Consider the following 20,488-nt stretch of genomic DNA (forward strand, 5'->3'; position numbering starts at 1 on the left):
TGATTATCCATCAGTAGCATGTTTTAATACTTAAAAGCTTTTTGCCAGTATGGACAGGATGCCAAATAGGGGTCAAAGTGCAGGGAGAGAGCCATGACATGTGCAGCAGCCTTACCCACTAGGCAATCTGATGCACATGTTCTCTGCAAAATGTATAAACACAGACATATTTGCGATCACCGACTACACGGGACAGTAAGTTGTCATCCCCAGCATTTGGATTAAACAGAACTTGCCTCATGCTTTGTGAAAATGTTCTTTGTTAGCATTTTGAGAAGTTTGTCAAACTTGTGAAGTGCAATATAAAGATCTCAAAGAAATCTTACATTTGGTATGATGATTTAACAGAGATTCTTTCATGAAAGCAGAAAACAAAAGGGTCAAATATCTTTAAAAACAAGTCAAATGTGTCTGTTTTTTCCACATCCTTCAAACTGTGCCTGTAAGGGCAGCCTGTCAGGAGCAGAGGGCCACTTCACTGGAGTGACTGGAGAAGGATCTCCTACTGATCTTGGTCAAGACGCAGAATACAGAATAAGCAAACTGTGCATAGCCCAAAACTCATAAATAAAGTCAAGTCATTTTAACAGTGTAGATAATCTTTTTGCAGTGTGTATGGGGGTGACTTATGCCATATTCAAGGTCTTATTTGGGTCTTGATGAGTTGCCCTGCATGTTGGAAAGCCTAAAGAAGCTGGATTGCAACCAGAGCCCTTGGGGTAAAGTGGAGTTTTTGGATTGGAAAAGTGCTTGTCGAGTGGGGAGTCAGAGGGGGTTAAAAGTGAAGGAGGGAGAGGGCAGAGAGGTCTCGTCCCATGGTGTAATATGCAAAAGCACAGCCAGTGGTCCAAACGATCACTTTTTTGAGCACCATCATTTTTAAAAGGTGGAACTTGCAGCATCAAGCTGAAGATCAAGCATTGTCAAAGGTATTTAACTTAACAAATTTTATTCAATTCAGAACATAACACTTTTATCATTTTAGTGGAGCCAATCCATTCTGTTTGAAATGAAGCAGCTATTTCTAAAATGCTATTTCCACCTGGTACATCACGAGTCAGTGACCGTACGTCAGTATAATTCACCATGGGAGGGAGGACCAGTGCGGGAGAGTTGTGGACACTAGGGACAGCAGTGGGCGAGGCAGTGGGCGAGAGGGGCGGGGCTTACCTGGGCACACGGCGGAGTTGTTGCAGGGTCTCTGCTCGCGCAGCGGCCCGCTGCACTGCGTGCTGTAGGAGGAGGACACGCAGAAGCGCGTGCGACTCTGCCAGCCCTCGCCACATGTGGCAGAGCACACGCTCCAAGCCGACCACTCCTCGCCAGAGGCCGGGTCTACTGCAGCAGGAAGTGAGGGGCAGGGACAGAGAGGACCACAGCTATTAGCATGCAGGAAACAGCCAGATAAGGCCAAATAAGGAGAGGGGAGGTGCTGTGGAGCGGGGGTGGAGTCTAGCTGTGGGACATTTCAGGGACCGCCTCCTTCACAGTTAAGACCCAAATTTTATTATCTGTATTGTTCAACAACTTTAGTTTTAAACTGCCTTAGACGGCTACCATTTGAACCCTATACTGTATAAACCACTGAAGAGAACTACTAGAGCAAAAATCTGGTCTGTAATAGAGAAAACATTCACTTTTCCTATTCTGAATACCCTTTTTTCCGTCAACAAACAGTACTCGTTTTCGCCTTCAGAGCCTGTAAACTCCAACTGAACTCCCACTTGTACTTGATTAAGTCCATGTTCCCATCCCAATGAAGACAGTTGGTCGGGAGTGGGAGTGTGCTCTGACCTTCACCCTGGCACATTTTGGCCAAATGGACCGAGAGGCCAGATGCATCTTTTAAATGTTTGTGCGGTCAGAATAAGCAGCTCCTCCAAGGCAGTTGGCTCGAGCGAAATGAGGTCTGACGGGGTTAATCACCGGGCGTGCTGCCACTCTGAATGGAAGGCTGATTCTTAGTGACCCTTTTTGCTCATCATGACCGCAAAATATCTAACCAAAACATGAGAAGGTATGCAAAAATAAAAGAGTGAAGAATTTTGATTTGCAAAATTCCAAGAAAATGTCTTTGGCATCTGTCAGCGTGCCATTGTTGTAATATGTACATTTTCTCTTGCTAGGCTATGCTAATAACTTACCTTTCCACACTGGCCTCATTAGGTTTTCCTGTATTTCACATTATGTTTTCTGAAAGAGACGGCCCATGAAATGACACATTCACCTATAGGTTTTTAATTAAAACTTGGGTAGGGTCTTTTTGGCGGCAGGGCTCTGATGCCATATCCTCGACATTGACTTCCAACAGAAGTGAATGCGTGTCTCTAAGGATATGTCAGTCTTCCTTTTGTTCAAAAGCTCTTTGCTGACCAGGTCGGTTGGCGGCAGGACAGAACACTGTTCATACAGTAGTAGTTTGCGGGCTAAAGGTGAAGCAGGGAGAGGGAGCTAAAGAAGGAAGTAGGGTTTGACAGTTAAGGTGATACTCCACACAAAGTACGATCAGATCTTGAGGCATTGGATATAGCAACTACATAAAGCAATCATCAGCAATCAGTGTCAACAGCTCAACACAATTTTTCAAGATCACCACAAGCAAGCATTGCAATTTCCCAAACAGTGAAAAAAGGAACATGGGAATTGGCCCTTCCTATCCCATCCAGGGAATACTAGGTAAAGGTTTGGTTCAAATCTTTACCTAGTAAGATTTTGTTGTATGTTTAAGTCTGCTCGTTTGCTGAGTGGGCACATAGAAAATGAATAGGATTTGCCACTGTATTGAATTGGCCTAAAACTGCCAGTTCCATCAGACCACTGATTCATTAATCTCCGGGCAGCTTACACGGTCCCACATTTCGTCAAATACAGAGTAAAGTATAGCCTCAGTGATGTATTTCCCAACAGATCCATCTTCTAGAAATATACCAAGTATCGTTTGTGTGGAGTATCACTTTAAGAGCAGTGGGGACTCGATAAAGAGTTAAAAACAGACCCAGCACAGCGTCCTGTCACGGCTGAAAGATACCACTGCACTATGTGAGTCAGGGTCCATGTTGGAATCAGTCCACTGTTGACCAATAAGGCACTTCGCTGGGACGTTTTGATAGATGTACAGCACTGTGGATCGTGTGTGAATTGTGTTGTTGTGTCTTTGTTTTCGTGGTCACCCAAGCTGCCAGAGTGGCTGATGCCTGGGCTCCCTTACCTGGCTGAGGGTTCTGCGGTCCCGGACGGGCCTTTTCTACCTCCTCGCGCTTTCGACTGTCCACCGAGCGCAGGGACTGGCTGCGGGAGAGATGGCGCCCTTTGCCTAGATGGAGGGAGGAGCCGGGGGTTGGGAGGAGGATATGTATATATCTTATTCGGGGCTTGACATTAACCGTTTACTTTCGCACAGCCCAATTGACAGAAAATTATAAGTAAAGCTTGATGGGTCAAAAGATACTCTACGAATGTCCATATAGGCACTTTGGGATATGGCCAATATCATACCTGCCTTTTTTACAAGCTTGAAATCTCCTCAGTTATTTTAGTTACTCCTCAGTTATCTTTTGTCTATAGGAGTCATTTGGTCAAGGGCCAACATAAAACACATTTATTATTATGTTCAGATCAATGCACTAGTGTTTTACAGCTTTAGCTACAAGTCCCATAATACCTTGTGCAGTGGAGGGGGGGAATTAGGGGCGAGAGAGGTCCTCATTTATGCTGAATCAGTCTCTGTTCTACTCACGTCTGCCATAACAATAGAATTCCTACCAAATAAATCTGATAGTTTACACTATTGCATTATGTTTCCATCACATTAACGGCTCTGTGGCAGGAATACACAACAAATCTATTTCTGACAGATGGCGCTGCAGTCTGAATGAAGCTTAAGAAGCTATTTTAAGCAAAGAAATACATTTTACTCGAACTGTACAGTCTAAAGGTGGAACCTTGTTTCCTATTGCTTTTGTTGGACTTAAAACAGTGCTAGACAGCACCATCAGTCCACCTCTACCCAAAGATGTAGAGCCACCTGCTCCAAACTTCTAGTGCTGCAGGGTAAAGTTTTGTTCTTGTCTTTTGTGGACATACAGTATTCAGCCGAAAATGATAAGCGAAAGCCTAGGCTTTCTCTACTGTCACCGTGTGATCCAGCGAAAGGCTTAGCTTTTAACCTTTGAACCTTTTTCTCTCACACAAATGCGCGGTGTATGAGTGCACACATCAGGGACCGAAAGCAGCTTGACTGCACCGGGATGATTATCAAAGTAAACAGGAGTAAAGAGAGGAGTAGAGGTGACGCAGGAAGCATTGCCTGGATATAAAGTTACAATCTAGGAAATGGGAAAAAGCTCCTATATTGTATTTTTATTTATTTATTTTACATGATGTATTAAATATGTAACCAGCACTGTGCAAATGCATCATACGAAAGATGGACTGGAGACTTTACAGATTCAGTTCAAAGATCAATCTTAAAACCTACATAAATATCTTTAAAAAGGTACAATACCGGCATCTGTTTCATAATGCTGTAGGCCCACTGGGAGATTAAGCTGATGTTTAAAGCGAATGAAAGCACTTTTCCCACCATCCGATATGCTCTGGTTCATAACATCAATGTTGTAAATGTCAAGCCCCGATTCTTAAGATTTTTCTCTTCTTCATTTTTGTATGGGACACAACTTTTGCTTTGATTGGTCACCCAAAAACAGCATCAGCCAAACTTGGGACTTTGTAATGTGCGGCCCGTGTTGTGTTTTCTAAGTGTTTACGTGTGAAAAGGGCAGAAGAAAAAAAAAGTCCATTCTTCTCTCAAAAACATCTGCAAGAAAAAAGAGCTATCAAGAAAAATGTCAAGCAATTTCATTTTACCCCCCCCCCCCCCCAAAGTAAAGTCACACAGCTCAGCAAAAGAAATGCGCTTATGAAAAGGCGGCTCCATCAGTGGCCAATTTTTCTTTGTCCCTTTTAGCCCTTTTGCGAAACGCTGTGGATAAACTGTATGTGCGGCCGCAGAAAGCGAGTCGTTATTACTTTTCATCGATCAAAGTCCCCTTTCCAACATGCACTCCTTAAGTCAAATACTGACTTATAGATGATGGATACATGGTGGCATGAAAGAAATGAGAGAAAGCGTTGATAAGAACAGCTGTAGACACATATAGCAACACAATTACATGTAACGACCAAGCTCCGAAGCTCATACAGAGAGAGAAAGAGATGGACAAACAGAGCCCTCCGCTAATATTGGCACCCCTGGAGGATAAAATCTATGGTGATTGAGGTAACTTTATGAAGTAGATTTGTCTAGTCTTTCTGACCCTGTTGCCTAATAGTTATTCTTGGAGATTCTTAAGCTTCTGAACCGTCCTTCAAACATCGGGGCGAGATAGACTGTCTTATGTAAGTTAATGACATTGATTTGAATGAAGACAGTAGATGAATAGGAGATTCTTTTTCATACAGAGGCATTTAGACTCGGAATTAGACAGGAAAATTCCCTCTGAAAACGTCTAAATTTTGTAAATTTAGAGCAAGACTGGAAGGTTTGGTGTCTGTAGGTGGGAGTTTAAGTATACGACGCCTTTTGAGAAAATGACCCAATTTCCCAAATCAATATCTGAAGAAATACCACTGTAATGAAGATTTGGCCATTTCTTTGTTCCCAAGTGAATGGTTGTGTTTTGCCTGTAGTGTCTCCTCTTAAATTTAGTCATAATTCCACTATTGGTGAAAATCAACCCTTAACAAATATAGCAAGGAGACAGTTGTTAAAGTAAAGTGCACTTTCCCAATGAAGCCTAATTATTACATTATATACCATCTGATCTCTACTGCCTGTATGTGTTTCCAGTTTCTTCACACCCAGATTTCATTTTCTTGCCACCGGTGCCAATACTGGGCGAGGGCCACAGTAGAAGGAATGGGGCATATTCATGTGTAAGTTCTCACTCTTCGTTGTACAGGACTGCGGGTTGCAGGGACGGCCCTCCTCCAACACGCCCTCACACAGGTAGGACTCCTCTGGGGGGGACTGGCAGCTCCTCTTCCTCGTCTGGATCCCTCCTCCGCAGTCACTGCTGCACTGCGCCCACTGGCCCCACATGCTCCAGCCTCCTGCAGAAACAACACGCCATCAGTCACAGAGAGCAGGAATATATCGGTTATGGACTTTCGAACCAAGTACCACCTCATAAAGTCTTTGATCAAGCACCACCAGGTCTGGCTTGAGACCAAACCAGGTCTCAGAGGATCTATAGTACCCTGCTTTACATTCACAACTTATTGGTGCTATCTGTAATATTACGCCCTCTACTGGGGACAATTTTGGAGCTCAAGAAAGATTCTTTGCAGTGAAATGATCGTTGAAATTAGACTAAAACTGAATTAAAAGTTGTTGATGAGCCTAAAACTATGACTAAAACACCCATATATTTTCGACGAGTAAGAAAGACTAGATACAAATATAAAGAAGAGACTGAAATCATCCAGACTTCCAATGACAGTTTATAAGAACCTCAAATCATTACATTTTACAGCCCAAGGGTCTTTGATTTGTCCATGTGGGACAAGCTCCAAGAAATTGAAAGACTTTTTCATCAAAAGACTAAAGTTAAATTTAAGCAGAACTATGTAACTCATTCCCCTAGAGGCCATAAGCGCCACTGCAGGTGTCGTAGCACGTTGCGTTTTTTTACTCATTAATTGTCCGTGAGAGTAAACACCAAGCTGACAGAAAAGACAATGGGAGAGAGGGATATTGTACATCCAATAACACAATGGAGATCATTTTATTCACTCAAACTTGGCTGTAAATACTGTTTAAGTGGCGCTAGCCCGCAGTTAGCTTTGCCCGTTAGCCTGCTAGCTTCTTCTTCGTGCTTCCATTAGTGTGTATTGGTGACTCCGACTCATGGGCAGCGAAGTTGCAATTGTGGTTTTCTTGCCAGAGACACCAGAAGGAGATGAAAAAAAACCCCAATCATCCCATAAACACTTGTATTACCCCCACAGGGACTACGAAAAGGATTTATAAAGGTAAACACGTTACTTAGTACTGCTTTAAGGTAAACAAGTTACTTATGAAAACTGATGACCAAGCAACCATGGTAGAGGTGGGCAAACTAAGGCCTGGGACAATCCCTTCCATGACCAAGCCACTTTCACTGACATTTTGTTGCTTTTTGTGTATGAGTTTAGGTGATAACAGTTCATTTGAGAATTCAGACTTATAGCTATTTCTTGGCGAATGAGTTTGTCAGACTTAAACACGTGCCCAAAGAAAACACTAAACACTATCGATAGCAGCCATGGCATGAAGCAATTAACAGCGCAGTGAAGAGTTTTTGTCTCTGCCTCGTGCAATTAAAAACACTTAGAGCACATCCCTCCCTTAATTAAACCTTATTAAATTGGTTCATATTCTCCCATTGGGCGTTCACGTGCTGCTGCCCCTCACTGCTCCCAGGCTGCAGCGTTTCAGGAGAGATAACAGGCCTTCAAACAATCCGCCAATACATGAATAATATAGGACCTACAACACAAGCAGGCACTTTACCGGTAAATGTCCAGCCGGGAACAGAGCAAAAGCACTCACGCACCTCTCCTGCACTCCTGGCCTACTTTCACAGTCGGGTCTTTGCCGCTAAAAGAGGCCTTTTGTGTCTCGAAAAGAAATGTTATGTATTACGTATAATGATTTTAATACCCCTCGTCCCATATTGTTTGGTTGTAAGCAGGTCTGTGTGAGAGATGAATGTCCACGTAATTTCAAATGGAAATCAGTTTAAACACAGTATTTGATTTTTCTTTTTTTGTGCAAGTAGCTGCGGAAATGACATATAATAGAGAAGGACAAAACTTTCCCTTTAATATTTCAGACTTGTTCACAGCATTACATGTACCACTTAGTTTAGAAATATGGTGATAGTATTTAGGAGGAGAGGAGACAAAAAAGATGAATGAAGTCATATTTGGATAAAGAGAGAAAATGACAAAGCTTTGAAACATAAACCAGTTTTCACCGAGTTTAACTTTCTCTGTAAAAATAGTGAAATTAGACGCTCTGTGAACCAAACTGTTGAAACTCTTGACCATACACAACTTTTTTTATTGTCTTTGTTCTAAATCAATGTTTTCCAAAAGTGTTTTAAAAGAAAACTTTTTTTCAATGATAATTTGCAGTAAAAGATTTTAATATCAGACCGAACATTTGGCATTACCCAAATCTAAAAATGTTCTGAAAGAAGCGACGATAGCGACGGATACGAGTCTTAAACAAGGATGAAAGCGGGAGAACAAAATTACTTTTTTTTTTTTTAATTACCAAAAAAATTACAAAAAGAAACACAAAAGAATTACAACAAAATTACAAAAATAAATAAATAAAAAAACTACAAAAAATTACAAAAATAATGACAAAACAATTACAAAAAAACTACAAAAAATTACAAAAATATTACAAAAATATTAAAGAAAAACTGAAAAAAATTACAAAAAAATTACAAAAAAGCAACAAAAAATTACAACGAAGCAACAATAAAGCAACAACAAAGCGGCAAAACATTACAAACATTACATTACATTACAAAAAAATTACAAATAAGTGACAAAAATATTACAAAAAATTACACAAATGACAAAAAAATGACAACAAAAGCGACACAAAAGCAACAAAAGTCACAAAATTTTCATAAAAAGTAACAAAAAATGTGACAAAAAATCAACAAAAAAAATCAAGCCCTTTACCCTTTAAGCTTTTCGATTTGGGTAAAGCCAAACTGGAGAAAATGCCCTCGGTTAAGGTGCGGGTTAACACACAATACACAACTAAATACCAACAAAATCTGCTTAGTGGATCAGGAGTACTTTAAGTAGTAATTAAAAACTCAAGGGTTGTGTGAGATAATATCCACTGTATCGTATGTTGTATGTAAATGTAACTTTATTTGTAAATCTTATCAGACAGCATTTCATCCTATTTTGCAACTTGGTTCTTGGTTTTTTAAATGAGTTTCCTCGGAAGCCGTTAGACCCATCTCTCCAAACATCCAAGTGCTGCACCTAAAACACGCCTGGAGCTCCACGAAGGCCTGCCTCTTCCTGCTGCGAGAGAGCCATGGGAGTCTGATTCCACCCTTTAAATCCAGGTACGATGTGTCCTGCTGCCGCACGGCCAAAGTGATTTAATGCGCTCTATTAAGATGTGCGCCGATACGGGCAGGAGAGGCTTATGAATGTTTAATGGCACAGACAGATGCCGTTCAGGCCCCACAGGCAGCGACAAATATGTATTAATCTGCATGAATACAACATGAAGCCGGGCCCCATCCAGACGCACGCCATTTTAATTACCCACAAATCAGTGTCCCGTGGGGCCAGGGCTTTAGGGCCAGGGCTGCGGGGAGGAGGCAGAGGATAAAGCACTCAACGCTCTGCCTGTGTCTCCTCATATGCACAAAATAAGGCCATCACAGTGTACAATGAGTAAAACATGAAAGCCAGAAGGGTCTCGGGGTATGTATTTTCTACCACAGGAAAAGCTCCCGAGTCCGGCCTATCTTTTAGACAGCAGCATAAGAGCGGTCTTTAGGGGCGACAGTGGTGTAAGGGAGATGGGATGGCAGTTCAAACGCATATCCAGTCCCCTGTTGTTATGTTCTTGGACTGCTTCAAATAAACATGTTGTGTGTGAGTGATTGGCCTTGCTCTTGGTGCAGATTGGCAGCCATTTCAGTCAGTCAGTGCGCCCCAGTGCAGCTGTGGCTACACAACAGAGGCCATCCCCCTCTTTGCTCCATAGCAAGAAGGTCCAGGTTCAACTCCAGGCTGTGTGAGGCCTTGTTTAAGTGATAGTCTGTAAGATTGTGAGGGGAGGGAGAGAGTGTTTAGGTGTTTTAGGTCCAGCACTTGGATGTTTGGAGAGATAGGTCTAACAGCTGCCGAGGAAACTCAGCTGAGACAGTTGGTCTCACAAAAAGAGCTGGAGATGATTATTCATGCTTTTGTGTCGTCGCGGTTGGACTATTGTAACAGCCTGTTCACCTGCCTAAATAAAAAGGAGCTGACCCGCCTACAGTATGTTCAAAACTCTGCAGCGAGGCTCCTGACCCGCACCGACAGGAGAGCCCACATTACTCCTGTGCTGAAGTCTCTCCACTGGCTTCCTGTTGCCTCCAGAGTTAACTTTAAAATCCTGGTTCTGACTCTCAGGGCGCTTCACGGACAGGCTCCAGTTTACATCACTGACCTAATCCAGCGCTACACTTCAGCACGGAGTCTGAGGTCTTCAGGTCAAAAAAAGGTAAAAAGCAACTTAAGACTCATCTGTTTAAAAAGGCTTTCGAGAGCAAATAGAGCTGCCTCTTTGAATATATATGTTTTACTGTCTTTTACCGTTTGTTTTAGTTGTGTCCACTGTAAAGCACTTTGTGACCTCTGTCTGTGAAAAGCGCTATATAAATAAAGATTACTTACTTACTTACTTACTTACTTACTTAAATTTGAAAGTAAAGTTCCTCCCCTCTTGATTTGACCAGAGAGCCACACAAATGAGGAGAACGAGAACAAGATCAAGATTGGACCTGACAGGCCGGTTCACAGGAAAGCTCGTCTCATTGGTCAAAATGATAGCCTGGGGATTCTGATTAGTTGCTAAATTCAGCAAAGGGAGGGACTTTAGAGGAAAAAAAAGGATTAAATTGTACTTATATCTATGGTCGGAAGAGTCAATTATAAGCAATGTAACAAATGTGTAAAACATTGAAACTTACAGACTATCACTTTAAGCTACAACCAACCACATTTAGTAATAAACTATCATCACATTTAATAATACATTTGGTTACCACTAAGCAGCAAATAAGTATTCTTAAATACTAAATACATAATTTGTAAAATATTTTCACAGTTTAATGGCCAAATGTTGCAGTCAGGCATATAAACATATTCATGGACTGAAAAACATGGTATATGTATGTATAAATGATAACTAAATCTTAGGAAAGCTTTGTGCATGTTTCAGAAATGATAATGTAAGTATTTGACAATGATTTGATAATAGAGTGTATAGTGTGTGTGTGTGTAACTGTACATTTGATCACAAGATGCAAAATGAGAAAGTCGTAACAAAAAGTGTTTTACAATTAAACTATTACAACATAATGCGGTGTTATTACATTAAAGTGACCGATACATTCCTCTCTAAACGTATAGACAAGTCTGTGCTATTTAATGACTCCAAAATGGGTATTGATTTCCTTTTCCTTTCTAAAATGAAATTACCAGGCCTCAGTGATCACAGTCAATATGTTGGTTGTCAGCTGGCCGACACCTGTATGTGCTTCTGTCTCCGCAATGATCAGAACAACTGCCAAAGCTGAAAAAACGACACCAAAAAGACTTTTAAAAGACTAAATATGCCTACTGGCTTTACTGTATTAGTGTCAAGCCACTTACACATTATGCTGTGGAGTATAGACTAATCGATAAACCCGGACAAAAGGCCATTTCTGTTCTCATCTGGGCTTGTGGAAAACATGTCTTCACTGAGCCACAGAAAATGTCTCATCGGGAAGATGGTCGATAGGTCTGTCAAAGCCAATAATTACCTTCGTACACAATCACAGGTCAGTAATAATGCTTCGTCCCACAGGATTTAAACCTCTTCCACCAGCAGGACTGAGAAACGTAATGACAATTTACATTTTGTTTTTGGTTCATATTGTAATTGATAAATACATGAATAATAAATCTCATTATTAATTCATTCTACTCTAGTTCTAAGTGTAGTATTTATCTTCATTCACACATGGCTTGAGTAATCCAGGTAACTTTGGTGGTTTCTTCTTTAGGTGAAAGAACCAGAAAGTCATAAACCTGTTTGGAGCCATTCTGCACTCAGCTGGCCTTCATCGCGTCGCCTTTGATTTCTTAGCATGCAGTTAGCTACAAATTATGACTTGTATCTTCTTTCTTTAATCAATCATTTCCCCCCTGCTGCCAGAGGAGGGCGCTCCAAGCTGCACACAAGGTGCTTGTAAGATCAATTCAAGTGCAATTTCCGTATACGTACATTTTAATGATTAAACTTGGAACATCATAGCTGAGGTTCCCCGAAGAAAATTTATAGGCGCCATTATGTTGTATTATAAAAAATGAAAAAAAAAAAAAAAATGAATGAATTACACCTACAGTCTCTCAGTAATTTGCAACTCAACCAATCACCTCTTTGGCAACACTTACTTATAAAGCACTTATTAGTCCTTATTTTGCATGACCTTATTCAACATCTTACTAGCTACTAACTAACACTTTCCCATTTGTTAAGTCTTAATTACAAAAATAGAACATTGCTGTTAATATTATAAAAACTGTTGTTACCCATTCATTGACTCTTAACTTAAAGTGACTATATGGAGTTTAAAAATATTAAAACTAAGTATTTTCCTCCCCCTACATGTTCCAGCCATGTCCTAATGTGTAGAATGAGCCCAGACCTGTTCACCACAACTGCCTCTAAAATCCTGCACTGTCACTCAAAAAGTCAGAAGTGCCGTCATGCACGAGCTTAATATAGACACTGCAGTTACGCCTAAGACCTGAGGTGGCAGTAGTGAGCATAAAATGACCATCTTGCATCTAGTCTCTTTAAGCAAGAAAACAAATCATGCACCGTCTAATTTATGTCTTATTACCTCTGAAGTATTTGTAGCTGAGAATATGTTCCCCATTCTGAAGTGATGGGTGGGAAAGTGTTAGTAGTTAGTAAGATGTTGAATAAGGTCATGCAAAATAAGGACTAATAAGTACTTTATAAATACCAATTAGGAACTGATTAACCACAACTTAGTAGACTAATTAGCACTTAGTTAGCTGTTAATAAGTGAGTGCTGTAATAAAATGTTTTCTTCGTCGGCAATTCATCTCCATTTATTTATTTTGTGTTAGCCTATAGCCTTAAATCAAGCTCGTCTGCCTTTACAAACACAGACGAAGTATTTACATCCTGATGATCATCCGCCAGGAACTCGCTGTCAAAGAAAAATCACTCAAACAAATCTAAGCAAAGGAAAAGCAAAGCACTGGCGCGGAAGAGTGGGAAGACGAGCCAATAGGAATAGAGAGTGACACCTCTTCATCGATGGTGCTTCTCATTAATTATTACAAGAAACAACTCTTGGCAGTTAATTATTAAAAACCCAATCTGAAAGTGCCGGATTAGTGTTGATCCAGCCAAATTTCAATCCGGTTCAGCTCCTGGGGGTATTAAAAGTTACCCCGACCTTGGTGTTTCAATACAATAGTCGCATGATTATAAATTTACCGGGCACTTTGGTTGCACCCAGTGGGATGAAAGCGTCTGGTTTTAATAGCCGGGCTGTGTTTCAGTCAATGTCACCTTTTGGACAAACAGCCTTCTTTGGTGGCAGTGAGTAGCTAATTAAGCTCTAAACTGTGATTTATGTGGCACTATATGCAAAGTCGGTGCAGAATAAAAGTGAATAAAAGAATAATATAGATGTCCATTCGGGAATGATGTTAAGTCACAAACCAGTGAAGTCTTGGGAAGGGCCGGAATCTCCATCGCCATCTCAATTTAAAGGTCCTATATATCATGCAAAATCGATTGGTGCTTTTTTTGGCTTCAGTCACGCAGTTCTCAGCAATCCTCCGGTATCCTGTTCTTTGATTAGCTGCTCCGCCCTCTCCTGGTAAACGACTGGCTTGTTCCCATCTGACGTCAGAAATGAACAAGGAAGTGCTCGACGTCTGTAATGTAATGCCTTACCGCCTGATTTTAATTTGTAAAACAGCTTTTTCATTATTTCTGTCAAAAGAAAGAAATACAGCAAAAAAACCGAACAAAAAGGAAGTGCCCGAAGCGTCCACGCCGCCCCTGCAGTGAAAACAAACGCACTCCCTAAGCGTCTGAACAGATGTCATGTTTGCACCGAAACATGTGAAGAAGGAGCTCTTTCTAACCTACTCTGGACTGCTGTTCTTTTCTTATAACGATAATGCCATGGAGGAAATTGTGTTAAGGTACGAGAGGACAGGACTTTATTCAACCTTCCTAAAGATGAGTCCACTCGCCAGAAGTTGGAATTTCTTTTCCGGGATTCAGCGACTATCTGCCAAAAGAGTGTTTTTCTGTGACACAATAAAAACACCCGATCGACCAGAGCAGTGAGTCAATCAAAACGCCTATTAGCTTGTGTGTTAACCATTTATGAAGCTGTGTTGCAGATGTCAACTCCTTATAACTGCATTGAGAAGTAACTTTACTTTTTGCTGTGATATTTGTATTTCTACTACTGCTAAAGTTGTATGAGTGAAGAGACGGGGCGGAGTGAAATGAATCCAAGCGTCTTGCCTTCCGGGTTTGTAAAATACCTCCAGAAAATAAAAATGAGTACTCCATAGTGGTAGAGTACAGTTGGTCAGGGTTCAGCTACACTGTGTATTCAAAGACTGTGATCAGCTGACAACCTGAACATCATGAATGACCGGCATATTCCAAGATGACAATGCCAGGATTCATCTTGCTCACATAGTGAAAGAGCGGTTCAGGTATGTGACTTCATTTTCACACATGGATTGGCAACTATAGTCCAGATCTTAACCCCATTGATAATCTTTGGGATGTGCTGGAGAAGGCTTTGCACAGTGGTCACACTCTCCCATCATCAATACAAGATCTTGGTGAAAAATGAACTTAACACTAGATCTTTGAAACAATACCAGCAAATGCCTACAGGAATAAAGAGTCTAATGAAATAATATAGCATTGTAGCAACTCTTTTTTTAATGTATATGATGAGCAGAGGACCAAACAACATCCATTCATTGAAAGAGCTGATTTGTCCCGGAAAATACAGTACTTATCTGTAATAATTGGACTAATTCTAAAGTGGGTGTACGTTTAAATGCATCAAGTGTAAAATTGTAGATGCCACTTGAAACATGAACAATATACTCTGCTCTGGGTTCAAGACTCTTTAGAAATAAGACTTAATTAAACAAGGGTCAAATAAAAATGAATAAAAGCCCTATATTTTGTCCAGAAACAGTCTCTCCAAGAACAGGTCATGGTCTGCCCCATAGTGAACCCGACTATTTCGGTCTCTTTTGAAGTCTCGGGTGAAAAACAATAACCTTGCGCATCTCCCCTGAATCCTTCTGGGCCTATTGAGAACGTGAACAAATATGCTTTATGAATGCGGAGAGGAAGATTAACTATGGCGGGGAGCGGAGGACGGGAGCCGCCGATGTCAAGCCAGGCCCAGGGAAAACAACGGGGAGAGGGCGGGTCCGCTTTGAGATAAGATTCATATTTTAACAAGGCAGAGAGGACAACGCTGAACTCCACTTCCCCTCCTGTCCAGTCATCAGGCGCTCGGGGGGGGTGAGCGTAACAATGCTGTGTTTCTGACCAAGGACGTTTCTTTATATTAATTCAGAGGAGGGGCTTTTGTCCTCCTATAGAGGAGAGTCACCTCAATAATCCCACAAGCCACTGAGCAAAATCCCCTGCTTTAGTGTAGTCAGCTTTTCTTTAGCTCACAAAGGAAGACTTGAAGTGCTGCTATATTTTGACACGGGCAGTAGGTGGGCACGAAGTCAAGACAAAGTGACCGAGGATCATTCTCGAGTTCTGAGTCGGGATCTGAGTTCCCTCAAAGTGCTTTTTGTCAATGTCAATCAAGATGTACTTACACACTCGGAAGTCTGACTGTCGCAGAAAAGAGTCGCTTCAGGAATATGACGATATCGGTATCTCAGTGTACAGGTCACAATGTGATTCGTACTTTGATACAGCGCTGATTCAATTCAATTCAAAGCACTTTGTTACACATAAAGCTTTCTTGCAAAACTAGTTATTTGTTTCATTGTTCAGGTAGAAAGCTTTTAGTTTTCAAGAGACATGCTGTGCCACCCATTGACATGATGCAATTCTGTGGCTTTATAAATGATAGACAGAGTGTGTGCTCTGATTTATGCTAAAAAAAAAATCTTGTCCATGCACAGGGATGGCAATGTCAATGTTCACTTGGGACACATTTTGTGTTGTTTTTTTGCAAGAAAAGCAGGGCGATGATTATGTTTTGTGATGTTGGTTTTGATAGTTCTGATGCCATTAACTTGAAGTTTAATGTCGGCATTTTTCTTTCTCTTTTTTCTCTCTTGGACCAGCCTCCTCAGGCAATAATTAGGGTATGAATACGGTATGGCCTTATATAACATTGATGTACGTCTGTGAATTTATACTTGTATAATAGCCCTAGAGTCTAGACTGCATCTTTAACAACAAGCAAAAACATATTTCCAAATGTCAAGATGTTTTTGTGAGCTTTTGTGCTAACCTTTTTGTCAAAAGCTTTTACAAATCCAATAGCGGACAAAGGCAGAGCTTTTAACATCAAGAAGAAAGAGCATCAAACAGAATGTGAAAAGCAACGTATGAAGGAAAATCCTAAACATGCACACGAGCCACTTGACGACAGTGAAAACAAGAACATGTGAAGATTTCAGATTTTCACACAAGAAGTGGAATCACCGACTGAGACAAAGCCCATGTCATCAGCACAGAGAGCAGCAAGCACCGTCGGATCAAACAATCTAGATCTGATAACCACGCCCCTCGGACTGCGAACCAGGAGGGAGGGGGCGTATCCACTTTCTCACACCTGGAGTACAGTTGTGGTGAGGAAGGCGGACTGCGCAGGATGGCGCTGTTGTCCCACGGCAAAGAGTTCAGCAGACATTGACAGTCTTTGGGAATGTGCTGGAGGAGGCTTTACACAGTTGTCACACTCTCCCATCGTCAATACAACACCTTGGTGAGAAATGGTTGTACATTTTGTGACTTATGGGAATTTCTCACAATGGTCAGGCAGTGTAGTTATCAGTGTCCCTCCCTGAGAGCTATAGCATGAAAACATGAGTGTGTTTATATAGTATAGACATGTTATAACCATTGAATTGTTCATGTAATACTCCTTAAGCTACCCTATACTTCTTCGTATATTTCTTCCTAATTACCCAGCGTTTTAGCCACAAAACACTACTGAAGTTTGCTCAAAGTCACCTTCCTCTGTGCGCGCGGCGTCTCCAGTTTCAGCTTCCATTTCTTCTGCTGTGAAGCACGCCGCGGCACGGATCCGGTAACGCCGCATGTATCGATCTCGCTCGTAACTATACTATGTGTCTGCGCAGAGAATGACTCAAGCACGGTGGCGCTGACGGCTTTTGTGGCAATGAGGGGGGAGAAAAAAAAAGATTGGGACACGCGGAGAGAGACGAGGGGGGAGAATTATCTGACGGGGGGGGAAAGAAACATGAAACACTGAACAGCGGAATGGGGCCGAGGGGCGAACAGCGAGAGGAGCAGCGGAGTGAAGGATAAGGCGAGTGCTGACACCCAGAGGACAGAGCCAGTCAACTGCAATGAGCTGATAACAGGGAGAGAAAGGAGGGAAGCGGCGGGGGGGTGGGGGGGGGGAGCGAGAGGAAGAGAAAGGAGTGAGAGACGGGGGATGGCGTGCGAAGAGTGAGACATGAAGCTGCCCGTTTTTTTGTCGACTTTCAACAAATATCAGAGATTGGATGGGGAGCAGTCGGAGAGGGGAGAGAGGCGGGGAGGAGGGGCTGGGTTTATAATGGATTTGATAAGAGGAGAGAGAGATAGAGAGAGAGAGAGGGGGGAGGAGGGGTTCTCGACTTTGAACAGATGTTAAAAAACCTATATGTTTTGTGCAGTCATTTATAACGTAGAAGCACACAGTGAGAAAAACAAACCATCTATCAAGATAATTTGTTGGCCCGGGTTATTCATCAGAGAAGGACGCGCAAACTGGACGAGTCATTTTGTTTTTTTTAAGCGTAAATATCACAAATGAGTTCAAGTCTTTTCACCGAGTTAGGTCAAGATCAAAGCAGAACTAAATTGTGTCTAATCAGTGTGAGTTTTTGTATTTAGTATTATGTATTTCTTAATGTGTCTAGAGAGTACTTCTGCTAGTTGGCGTGGAAATTAGAAATAACAACACGGGCAAAGGGTTCGAGGTCAGCAAATAGGACTAAGTGAGAAGAGAAACATCCCAAAACATTATTCATTCACGGGACAAGACGGGTGGTGGCTATAGCAGAAGCAGCGGCTGCACATTTCTGCGCCAACGGACCCTCCGACCAGCCCCAAACACTCACTCACACACATGGTATTCCCTCATGGTCTCCCCCTTTCCAGGTACTATCCAGGCCCAACCTGACGGGATCTGAGGGGTTGGGCGTAGAAAAGGTGGCATGTCCTCTGCATTTTAAGGGGAGACACTACAGGCCTTGGTCGCTTAACATATAAACTTTCACCGGGAAACAAAAGAATGCCTAATCTTCACAATAACATGTATATATATTTCACTGATTCAATGTTTCTCCATAGATTTATTTGGGAAATTGTCATTTCAAGAGCCATTTTCTCAAAATGCATTTATCTCACATGCAATGACATGTTCTCCACATCAGTAGCCCCTACAGACTCCAAACCTTCTTAGACTTAACCGTATTTTGAAGTTATTTTCAGAGGGATTTTTTTAATATCAAACTCCAAGCCTGATTTATTGAGTTTTGAATGTCAAAAAAAAAAAAAAAAATCTCCTATGAAAAGGTCTTTGTAGCGAATATGTCACCAAAATAAAACCATTCATTTAAACCTGGCGCAATCCAGTCTTTAGATTTCGTCACCAAAGAGATATGGGACATTTTGGGCATTTTTAAGCATAAAAGGCCTACATGAAAACACCAAATGAAAAAAAAAATAATAATCTGCATATTTATGCCAGTAATCTAGGGCAAAAGTTTCAAAGTGGTGTTTCTAAATTTCAAAAGTTTCCTATTCACCTGTAGTGTCTCGCCTGAAACGAGGGCATTTTCTCCAGTTCGGCTTTACCAAAATCTAAAAGCTTCTTGACTGGAGAGCAGTGTAACTCCTCATTTGAAAGCTAAGGCCCACAAAACTGATCGTAACTTTTTTGTTGCATTGTCACTGCGTTTAAATCAATTTTTTGAAGCATTTTTGTCATTTTTGGGCACTTCTTTTTGGTCGTATTTTTTTTATAGCTTTTCTTGCCACCTAAATTTACCTTTTGGTACATAAAGTTACCTTTAACCTTGCTTTTTTTGTCTGGATTTTTAATCATGTTTTTGTCGCTCTTTTGTTCCTTCTTTGCCGCTTTATTGTGGATTTTTTCCCTCGCATCTTAGCCACGTTTTTGTTGGCGTTTTGTCACTTTATTGTGGACTTTTTTTTCACACTTTTCTCAGGAAGCTTTTAGATTAGCGTGAAGCCAAGTTTGACAAAAATGTGCTCGTTCAGGCGGGGGTTAAGATGTTAAAGGGACTAGATGCAAGTTAGCCATTTTATACTCACTACTGCCACCTCAGGTCATACGTGTAACTGCACCTTCTAAGTTAAGCTTGTGCATGACGGCGCTTCAGACCCGAATTAACACCTTTTTGAGCGACAGTGCAGGATTTTAGAGGCAGTTGTGGTAAATATGTCTGGGCTCATTCTACACATTAGGACATTGTTGAAACATGTAGGGGAGGAAAATGCTTAGTTTTAACATTTTTAAACTCCGTATAGTCCCTTTAAAGAGTAATAAACATTCAAGGCCCGAAAGTAAAACGTATAAAGCTGTCCTTTTGCACATCATTCTGTTCTTTTTTTTGTTGTCTGACCCATGAGTGCTTCTTGACAGCTGCAACAAGTTCATTTCTCCACTATGAGATCAATGTGGTTTTACTCTAGTAATGAAACGAAGCACTGCGACTACCACTGGACATAGCATTATAACAGACCAGCATCAGATCTAATAGCTTGAATGACCTGTTCGAAAGCACTCCGACCACTTCACTCGATGTCCCCCATTTTGTCCGACACCGTTTCCCCCCCCCCGCACATCGCACTTTGAAATAAACACCCCTAACAGCCCGGTGAATCTAATCCTCTTAAGAAGCCAATCTGACCGCTGCCTCTGCCTCGAGTCGCACCGGACCCATCGCTTTCTCTCGTGTCTTTAACCCCATCAGCGCCAGAACTAACCATTAAACTCCCCTTCTCTTTCTCTATGCCTCCCATTCTCTCTGCTGCCGCTGTCTATAAATACATATCATGTGGTTGCAGGTGCAGGTCAGAGCAGCCAGACATTTCAATTCCGAAGATGGATGCCTCGTTTTGGCATCGACGATAAGGGGAAGGCACAAGAAGGGGAAAAAAAAGGGATCTGATGTTTTTCTTACTTTCTGAACGACAGCTCACAGAAATACGCTTTTTCTTACTCCTCGGTATTTTTTTTCGGTCTTACAGCCGACACACATCCATCTTCACAAAGAGAACGGCTGATAAGGGCCGGACCGAATTAACAAAGGAAGACAAGGGGAGCTGCAGTTTCAGCATGTATCCACCAGGGAGGCAACGTATAGATTCAATATGTAC

General features: G+C 41.6%; 1 protein-coding gene across 7 annotated transcripts in view; it reads right to left on the bottom strand.

Moving 5' to 3' along the window:
• Positions 1-20,488, bottom strand: part of adgrb1a (adhesion G protein-coupled receptor B1a) — a 212,046-nt gene that overhangs the window by 92,585 nt on the left and 98,973 nt on the right. For 4 of the 7 annotated variants that reach the window (XM_079561288.1, XM_079561289.1, XM_079561286.1 and 1 more), the window contains exons 3-5: positions 5,947-6,111; positions 3,209-3,313; positions 1,171-1,338 (exon numbers count right to left, since the gene is read on the bottom strand). In XM_079561288.1, the coding sequence (XP_079417414.1) occupies positions 1,171-1,338; positions 3,209-3,313; positions 5,947-6,111 (438 nt within the window). The remainder of the gene's footprint in view (positions 1-1,170; positions 1,339-3,208; positions 3,314-5,946; positions 6,112-20,488) is intronic. The other 3 variants (XM_079561287.1, XM_079561290.1, XM_079561291.1) reach the window with 3 other exon arrangements.

The sequence above is a fragment of the Gobius niger genome (genome assembly GCF_951799975.1).
Source record: "Gobius niger genome assembly, chromosome: 8".
Classification (NCBI taxonomy): domain Eukaryota; kingdom Metazoa; phylum Chordata; class Actinopteri; order Gobiiformes; family Gobiidae; genus Gobius; species Gobius niger.